The sequence below is a fragment of the Ictidomys tridecemlineatus genome, chromosome 16 (genome assembly GCF_052094955.1).
Source record: "Ictidomys tridecemlineatus isolate mIctTri1 chromosome 16, mIctTri1.hap1, whole genome shotgun sequence".
NCBI classification, from domain to species: Eukaryota; Metazoa; Chordata; class Mammalia; order Rodentia; family Sciuridae; genus Ictidomys; species Ictidomys tridecemlineatus.
In genome coordinates this window covers 5,769,126-5,779,598 of record NC_135492.1, presented here as the reverse complement: position 1 = coordinate 5,779,598, position 10,473 = coordinate 5,769,126, and the positions used below count along the sequence as shown (strand labels likewise).

Here is a 10,473-nt window from a genome sequence, read left to right as displayed (position 1 = left end):
AAGGCACACATTGGTTGTTTGGTACAATAACTTCATATTTCCAATTAAAAAAAAACACAAGGGCTGGGGATGTGGCTCAAGCAGTAGCGTGCTCGCCTGGCATGCGTGCGGCCCGGGTTCGATCCTCAGCACCACATACCAACAAAGATGTTGTGTCTGCCAAGAACTAAAAAATAAATATTAAAAAAATTTTCTCTCTCTCTCTCTCTCTCTCTCTCTCTCTCTCTCTCTCTCTCTCTCTCCTCTCCTCTCTCTTAAAAAAATAATAAAAATAAATAAAAAACCCAACACAACAGGGCTGGGGCTACAGCTTAGTGGTAGAGCGCTTGCCTTCCATGCATGATGCACAGGGTTCAATCTTCAGCACCACATAAAAAATAAACAAATAAAGGCATTCTGTCCATCTGCAACTACAAAAAGAAAAGATCACGACTTCATTGTAGAATATCAAAAGTAGCATTGAGGAGCTGAAAGAAACTTGTAGAGGGCTGGGGAGTAGCACAGTGGTAAAAGCATGCCTAGCAAGGCAGGTACTAGGTTTCATCCCCAGCACCACCAAAATAAAAACTTAAAGATTATCCATTATTTATAGTTATCTACAGTTGTTCTTAAACCCAGTCATAAGAATTACCTGGGCATCTATTAAAAATAAATATTCTAAGCCACCATGCCCGTAATCCCAGCAGCTTGGGATGCTGAGGCAGGAGATCATGAGTTCAAAGCCAGCCTCAGCCATTCGGCAAGGCCCTAAGCAACTTAGTGAGACCTTGTCTCAAAATAAAACATAAAAATGGCTAAGCCAGTGGTTAAAAGCCCCAGGAGTACAGTACCAAAAATAAATATACATACGTACATATGTATGTATATGTGTATGTGTATGTGTGTGTGTGTGTGTGTGTGTGTATATATATATATATATATATATATAGAGAGAGAGAGAGAGAGAGAGAGCACGCGTGCACGCATGCAATAGATAGACAGGGTTTCACTAAGTTGCTGAGGTTGGTCTTGAACTTGCAATCCTCCTGTCTCAGCCTCGAGCTGCTTGGGATTTCAGCTGTACTCCACAGTGACTGATGGAACCTGTATTTTTCAATACATGCCCTAGGTAGTTCAAAAGGATTCAAACAAGTATCTGGAAGCCACTCATTTAATTTCTTCATTTTATAAAACAAAATCTGAACAAAAGAGAGGTATATAATGTCTCTCTGTAATGTAAATCATTACTAATGATTTACAGATATATGTAACTTTAGTCCCTAAATTAAAATTTGTCAATAATTATATTTTCTTTTTACACACATACACACACACACACACACACACACACACACACACACACACACACACACACACACACCAAGTAGCATGTATGTACTATTTGGTATTTTTGGTTTTGGCTCCATTAGATTGATGCACTGGTTACTATATTAGTAAAAGCACCTGAAATAGTCAAGTAAAGTTATTTTTGGAGAAACTGCTTTTTACTCAACAAATTTAGCAGTATATGCCAGGCACCATTTCAGGCACTGTTTTACCCCTTCCCTCAGAAATGTACATTTGATATGGAGAGACACACAAGAGACAAGAAAAATAATTATATTGACAAATATTACTGGAAAAGCGTGAGAAGGACATGGAGTTCAAGAGTGCCAGTACAAAGTAGGAATAAGAAAGCAAGAAATGCAGTTGTAATTTTAAATAATCAAGGTAGACCTCACAGAAGTCACAGAAAAGTGGTCATACAGAAGGGCAGACATGATGATAGCTGAAGAAAGATCTTTCCAAGTAAAATAAATAAATAAATAAGGTAAAGATTGAGGCAGAATATGCCTGGCTTATTCTAATAAGAGCAAGGCTAGTAAGACTGGAAAAGAAAATACAGGTGAGCAAGTAACAGGAAATGAGATTAAGAAAAGAAAAGGTCAAATGGGAATGGGTGAGCACATCACACAGGAACCCTGATTACAGTGTTTTCAGCAGAGGAGTGAATGAGGTCTTAAAGTTTTAAAAGGTTCACTCTACATCATTAGACATTAGGAAAATAAAAATCATTTTAAAACCATGATAAGATATCACTTTAAAACCACCAGGATGACTAAAATCAAAGAGAGACAACAAGGCACAGGTGTAGAGAAGCTGGAACTTTCAAATATTACTGATGGAAATATAAAATGGTGGAGTCACTTTTGAAAATAGTCTGGTAGTTTCTTGAGAAGTTAAATACAATTACCACATGATCTAAATTTCTAATCTAGGAATATACCCAAGAAAAATCAAAACAAACATCCACATACAAACACTTGTGCATGAATATTTATAGAAGCATTATTCACAATAACCAAAAAGTATAATCAACCCAAATGTCTAACAAACTGATGAATGGATATATAAAATGTGGTATGTCCATATAAAATATTTGCCAATAAAAAGGAAAAAGCATGAATACTTTTACTACAACATAAATGAACCTTGAAAACATTTTACAGAGTAAAAGAAATCACTCACAAATGACCATTACATTATAAGATTCAATTTATATAAAATGTTCACCATAGAAAATAGTAGATTAGTAGCTTCCAGGGGCTATGAGTCAGTAGAGAAGCAATGAGGAAAGACTGCAAATAGGTACAGGTTTTCTTTTTTGTAGAAGATGAAACTATCCTAAATTTAAATTGTGGCTAATGTTTGCACAACTCTGTGAAAATATTTAAAATATTAAATTGTACAAGTCAGTGAATTGTATGGTGTGCTAATGTCTCCATAAAGCTATTTTAAAAAAAGACAAAAAGAACACTCTGGTTGGAGAAAAAAACTTTCAAGTTTTGTTGAACGAGAGTACAAAACAGGTGCACAACCTGTGGAGTAAGTGGGAATTAAAATGATTTCTAATAATAAAAAAAAATAATTAACACCTTTGTAGATGAAAGGTGTTGAGGGTTCCAGCTTCTCTACACCCTTGCCTTATTGTCTCTTTTTGATTTTAGTCATCCTGGTGGTTTTAAAGTGATATCTTATCGTGGTTTTAAAATTTTTGTTTTCCTAATGTCTAATGATGTAGAGTGAACCTTTTAAAACCTTAAGTCCTCATTCACTCCTCTGCTAAAAAACACTGTAATCAGGGTTCCTGTGTGATGTGCTCACCCATTCCCATTTGATCTTTTCTTAACCTCATCTACAAAGGTGTTAATTTTACCCTATACAGAGGGTAAAATAATACAAGGTAAGAAGGAATTATTATTGGAATGAATGAATACTGGGAAATTTGAGAATGCACAACTCAAGACTATTTTTAGTCTTGATATAATTTCTACATCCAACATTACTTTTAGCAGCTTTTAGTAAATTCAGTTTGAAATCCCCCTAAAGCTTTGTGAATGGAGCTAGAGGCAAAATCTTTCAGAAATCTGCTGTTTTTTTCAGCAGACTCACACTTTGTTTACCTCTGGTGCAGCATGCTTTTTGTAGGTGTCTGAATCTTTCAAGATCTGCAAACAGCTGTACATATACTCTGCAGCTTGCTGCCACTCGTGCTTCAGAAGGGCTTCTTGGATAAAATTTAAACAAGCACTTGTTGTCTGAGCAAAATCTTTCTTCTTTTTCCCTCCAGTCACTGTAAAGATGAAGGATAAGGGTCACCCAGTGACTCCAATTCAACTATTACAAAAACTTAAGTTCTGATAAATAGAACAGTAGGTATTACTTGACCCAGTCCATCCCCAAGTATCAAAGTCAACTTCATTTGAAACAAACTCTTACACACATACTGTTTTTTTAGCAAATTTCTAAAAATCTAAATTACATTCTTGGGCTACTACAATCACCAGATCCTTCAAATCTCATTCAATAATCTTTTTGTCTTGGCATTAAGCAATTTTTTGAACAAAAGAGTAGAAAACAAGTACACAACCCATGGAGGAAATGAGGATAATCTCTCAATAAGATCCCCCAAAGCACAAGCCCTGGTAATTAGAATAGGTAAAAATCACCAGTCACCCTATGCAAGCACAGTCTTTATTATCCACCAATATTCTGAAAATTCCAAATAAACTTGTTTATTTTTACAGTACTAGAGATTGAACCAGGAGTATTCTACCACTGCTGAGCAGTTATAGTCTTTCCTTCTTTCTTTCTTTTTTTTTTTTTGTTAGACAGGTCTTGCTAATTTACTTGCCTAGGCTGAATCTCAAACTTGCCCTCCTCTTGCCTCAGCTCCTAACTATCTGAGAATACAGGCATGTGCCACCTCACCTAGCTGGGCTTTTATATTTTAAGTACCAATTTCCCAGTAACACAATGATATTAAATGCACACGAAATTAAAACAGCTATAGACATTAGCATTTGTATCCCTTAAGTATTAGCAATTCCTTTAAGGATATCTGGACTTAGTTAACAACCTTATTATATAAGTGACTGGTTACTATGCTTTCCTTCCTATACAACTACCAGATCCCTCTAGGCTAGCAGTCTTCTAGCTGGGTACCCTTAGCCCTGCAAATACAATAGACCAATAGGTCCTCTTAAAGCAAAGATCCTCTTAAAGCAATCAATTTGCAGATTCTTCCTCCTTGTATATTGTTTCCTGAAATTAATCTCCTAGAGTGCTATGCCCATAATCAAGGTCTCACAATCAAAATCATTACATATTACCTGAAGGTATTTTCAACACATGATGAAAACTGAATGATTCTAATATTTACTTTTGCAAGTCAAGTGATTCCCAATTCTTTTATCAAAACTGTAGAATGTTCTAATAATTTTAAATAGAACATGTAATTTTTTTGTGAGTAACTCATGAGTCTAAGATCTGATACTTGCTTAACTAAACTCCATTCTACTTCCCTATGTGACTAAAGTTTCTCAGAGTTTACATTCATTAAAATATAGAATTAATGCCAGATGTTTTCTCATTCTAAAGTTAACATTCTTAATGATACATGAAGTAACCGGGCTAAGATTATAAAATTAAAATTTACTTGAATACTTAAAACACATATCTCAACCCACAAGAAATTTTAAAACTTAAAAAATTTATAGGACGTTAAAATTAAGTGCAAATACAGACATACTTTTACTGTAAAATGTACTACAAAAACAGGAACAATACAAAATTTCCATTTATAAAAAGTTTTTTCATTGAATGTTTTAAGGTTGGCAATAGAAGGACATTACATCTCTGCTATTTAGATTCTACCAGATCTACTTTTTAAAGTAATTTAATTTAATATAATTAAAACACCATCATGTGCTGGAAATTTATCTCTTGCAACTGATAAACTTTTTAGAAGACAAATTTTTAAATTTTTAAATTGTGCAAAGTAGGACACAGATTTAAAAAAAAAAGAAATATGACAGTGGAAAAGGTCAAAGACTATATTGATCTAGGTACATATAAATCACTAATAAGGTACATATAAATCACCTTGGGATCTTGAGCCTGGCTACTGTATGTGGTTCTGAAACTAGCAACATTAGAATCACCTAGAAGCTAATTAGAAATGCAGACTACAATGCCCCATCCAGATCTCCAAATCAGAGACTTCATTTAACAACATCTATACTCAAGCTGTTTAATCAGCAACAATCCCTGGCAACTAGCCCAGAAAACTAACAAAACACACTTTCCTTGAAATATTCTTTGTTCATCTAAAAGAATATTATACTCAGGTTAAGTTCCCTTCATCTCAGTGGTTAGAAGTGAATGCTCTAAAATCAGATACACATGATTCCTAATAGCAATACTTAAGAGTATAAGTTTGAGAAACTCAGTTTCTTCATAGTAAAATGCCTAGCACATAAATTTACTGAGGATTAACTGAGATCATCAAATAAAAAGAGTAAAATTTTTTTTAATGGGAGCTAAACTTTAGGATTCTTCATTGAAATAACTCATACCTATTCCAAACTGAGAATATTAGTTACTTTTTAATCTTAATGTAAAAATTTCTAGATTGTACAGAAAAACAGCCACCTTTTCATCTGATTAATATCACTTGACCAGCAAGATTCATTGCAGTGATATGTCGGGTGGCAAACTAAACAAGAAAGACAAATGCCAAAGTGAATTTGGAATTAATCCTAGGATCCAAGGAATCACTGTCAAAGGGGGAAGAAGGCTGGGATAAGAAAGACATTTTGATGCAATAAAGAAAGTGTTGATTCAAACGTATTCCTGGGGCTATACCACCCAACATGGCAATGTACAAATAACTGATTCTTGTATATATCTTTAAGAAATGTATCCTATAGAAAATTTTGCTTGTATTTACATTAGATAAAAATAAGGGAAAATATTATTTTTTTGAAAGCTATGTGCTTCTCAAAAGAAGAGACTATCTTTTTCATGTATAAGTCCCCAATATTTTAGACTTATATATTAGATATTAGTGCTCAGAAAGCACTGCTGAAAAAAATGTGGCTGCAACATAATATAGACTGTATATTAATTCAAAAGAAAAGGATTCCAGAACAAAAAGAGTATTTCTTATGATTCCCTTTCTGCTTATAGTCAGAACAAGAAAACAACTTATGTATTCTTAAAAACTAAACCAGCATGGTTCATTTTGTATACATATTGAATCTACTACTTCCTTGCACTAAAGTTAAAATGGTTCTGTTATTTTACTTACCTACAGTTTCTAAATGCTTCTGAAGCCAAGGAAAATACATTCCTGTACCAGTGAGCACAGATGTTTCCACCTGGTCATCCTCTGAAATGGTCTTTGTCAATTCTTCACTGAAATCACTCATACCTATTACAAACTGAGAATATCAGTTACTTTTGGTATATCTTAATCCACAAGTTTCTGAATTGTACAGAAAAACAGCCAATAATAAATATGACTTGAGCAGCAAGATCCATTACATTGTAGGTTTTTTAAAATTATATATATATATATATATATATATATATATATATATATATATATATATATATTTTAGTTGTAGATGGACACAATACCTTTATTAATTTATTTATTTTTATGTGATGCTAAGGATTGAACCCAGTGCCTCACACATGCTAAGCAAGCACTCTACCCATTTAACAACTCCAACCTGCAACTGGCAGTTCTTTTAAAGTAAAGAATAAATTTGCCAAGGCCTGTAATCTGTTCAGCTCAGTAGGCTAAAGCCAGGTGGATCACAGTTCAGAGCTAACCTCAGCAACTTAGCAGGGCCCTACGCAACTCAGTAAGACCCTGTCTCTAAATAAAATACAAAATAAGGCTGGGGGAAGTGGCTCAGTGGTTAAGTGCCCCTGGGTTCAACACCTGGTACCCCCCCACACACCCAAAAAGCATTTAATTATGTTAGAAGCAGCCAAAATAAATAATCCATTACTCAACTATTACTATGTTCCAAGCACATAAAGATATTTCCCCTTAATTTAAAAAAATTCAAGCCTAGAGAAAGAAACAACAAAATGCAAATAACAAATACAGTACAAATAGTAGTAGCTAATATTTATTGGATCTTTACTACATACCTGGTCTATTATTTAATTTGGGGCTAGGTATGTAACTCAGTGGTAAAGTGCCTGACTAGTGTGCATGAGGCCCTGGGTTCTATCCCTCCCACACAGCATCACACACACTCACACTACATACTAATTGTTTTCTTCCACATTATGTTGAAAAAAACTAAGGGAGTGAAATTATGAAACTTGTCCAAGGTCACATACACACACACAAAATGAGGACAAGGAAATTCAGAGAACATAAAACTACTAGGCATGACTAGAACTAAGACAAGAGATAGGTAGGAGGCAATGATATCGAAGGTAGCAAACGAAACTAGAAATACAAATGCCAAAGCGAGTTTGGAATTAATCCTCAAGAGGCTCAGTGTCTCTCTCCCTCATTTCCCACATCGACCCAAGCATTAAAGCTTCTGATCCTACCACCTAGAATTTCTACAATATTTCCTCTTCTCTGGAATTCTACAACACCCTGAAATTGTGTTAATCACTGCATTAGCTTTCTAACTAGTTACCCTGCCTAAAATACTGCTTTTCCACATTACTACCAGAATTAAATCCTTTAAAGTCAATTTCCGGGGTTAAACACCTAAGTTTGAAATAATATGTGACTCTGAATGCGACCCAGCATTTACTTTGAGGAGTTATAACACAAATTCTCTTTTCAAATCCTCAAAAACCAGAATCAGTAACACATGGTTGCCACAGTAACCAAAGCTTCTCCAGCTGGCTCTCATTTCCCAGAACCCAAGGTTTTAGAGCATAAGGGGAAAAAACTCGAAAGGAAAACACGGGTAAATCCAAGCAAACCCTTTTTGTCTTCTAAACAAGTAAGCTCGCAATTATACTCGAAGCACTCACCCACCTACCGTCGGAGCTCCGCAGGAAACCGCCTCCACTCCAGAAGAAAGCTCTCATCGAAAATTGTTAGCGTGCACTTGCTCTGAGCATGCCCCAAAACCTGCCTTGGGAGCATGCGCAAAACCTAGCCCTGCCCCAACTCCTCCTTTGAAGGTAGGAATGAAGTTGCCCGCCCCTTGAGCCGGTACCGGCTAACGGAAGTAAACCAAGAACTGACTATAGGCTGCTGCCTTCCCATTTGTTTGGCCAGAGATTTGCATCATTCTGTCCCATCCAGAAGGTGTAAGATTTCTATTGCAAATAGAGATTGTGGAGAGGGGACGGCGGCTGGACTAGGGGAGTAAGATGTCACTTTACTTGGTGGTCCTTTGGATTTTGCTTCGCTTTCCGACGGGAGTGGTGGTGCACACCTGTAATTCCAGTGGCTCAGGAGGCTGAGGTAGGAGGATTTTGTCAGTTCTACCTTTGGTTAAACAATCCCTGCGAAAGGAAACCACATAAGCAGTAATAAATACCTAGAGCAAAGGACTCATCAGGTTATGTAAAGCCAAATCATAGAATAAGGAGAAATAACAAAGAATTTTTATTTTAAACCATTAAGTTTATTACACAGTTAACTAAAACACACAGTGCATCTGTTTCTACCTGATGGATCATCTCCTTTTATACTGAAGAGATTCTTTTAGCATTGTTAATAGTAGAGATCTATTGGTATTGAATTTTCTTACTTTTTATTTATTTTAAAATGTCTATTCTGCTTTCAGTTTTGAAGAGATTTATCCTGGATTAGCAGTTTTTGTCTTCTAGCACCTTAAACCTTTCCATTAACTTTAACCTCTCATTTCTGATAAGAAGTCAGCTATCATTTTAGTCATTTTTACCAATGCATAACACACCACTTTTTTCTAATTGCCTTCAAGACCTTTTTCCTTCTAATTGATCATTTACAGTTGACTCTGATGCATCTAGATTTGATTTGCTTTGTAACTAACCTTAGTATTCACTGAGTTTCCTATATCTGTTAACATCTATTTTGTTAATTTGGGATAATTTTAGTCATCATTGTCTTAAATATTTTTTTCTGTACAATTTATGCCTCTATTCTTCTAGAAATGTAATTATATGTATGTTAGGTCACTTTGTACTGATAGTAACCAAGTCTCTATTTTTTTCTTTCTGATTTTTAGACCAGATAATTTTAATTGGTCTATCTCCAAGTTAATTTTTTGCTGTTTTTGCACTATACAATCTGATGATAGATTTGTTTCATGAATTTTTCGTTTCCAATACCGTACTTTTTATTTCTTTTAAAAGAAATTTTTCATTTATATGTTGACACCCATATCTACGTATTCATATGATTAAGCTTTTCTTTAACTCCTTGAAACTAGTTATAAAAACTATTTAAATTTTTTCTGCTAATCCTAACATCTGGGTCAGCTCACGGAACTTTTTTTATATGTGATATTTTCTCTTGTGGTTCTCATTTTTCTATCTTCTTTGCATTCTGGCAAAATTTAATGATATTCTACATGCCTATAATCCCAGCGACTCAGGAGGCTAAGGCAGGAGGATCAAGAGTTCAAAGTTAGCCTCTAAGGGATGCACTTAGCAACTCAATGAGACCCTGTATCTAAATAAAATGCAAAAAAGGGCTGAGGTTGTGGCTCAATGGTTAAGCACCCCTGGGTTCAATCCCTGGTACCAAAAAAATTTTTTTAATTATATTCTGGTCATTTATAGATGATACATCATAGGAAGTCTGGATTATGTTTTCTTCCTATAAAGGATATTCTGTTTTATGTGTCATGCAGGCTAATTACTGGTGAATTGTTTTGATCATATTAGATTTGGTATTATTATTATTATTTGGTTCCAGAGATTGAACTCAGGGTACTCAATTACTGAGCCACATCCCCAGACCTATTTTGTATTTTATTGAGAGACAGGGTCTTGCTGAGCTGCTTTAGCACCTCTATTTACTAAGGCTGGCTTTGAGCTCGTGATCCTCTTGCTTCATCCACCTTAGTCATTGGGATTATAGGCATATTCCACCGTGCCTCACTAGGTTTGGTATTTTTCTTTATTTCCATATTTCATGGTGCATTATACTTGTACATAATGGTGGGATTT

The 10,473-nt window shown here is 35.0% G+C and overlaps 1 protein-coding gene across 1 annotated transcript in view; it reads right to left on the bottom strand.

The window, feature by feature from the left end:
- Window positions 1–3,428: 3,428 nt before the first annotated feature.
- LOC144371424 (TATA box-binding protein-associated factor RNA polymerase I subunit A-like) overlaps window positions 3,429–10,473 on the bottom strand; it is a 46,548-nt gene continuing 39,503 nt past the window's right edge. The window contains exons 2-4 of the mRNA XM_078033744.1: window positions 8,751–8,820; window positions 6,632–6,764; window positions 3,429–3,613 (exon numbers count right to left, since the gene is read on the bottom strand). Of these exons, the coding sequence (XP_077889870.1) occupies window positions 3,429–3,613; window positions 6,632–6,764; window positions 8,751–8,820 (388 nt within the window). The remainder of the gene's footprint in view (window positions 3,614–6,631; window positions 6,765–8,750; window positions 8,821–10,473) is intronic.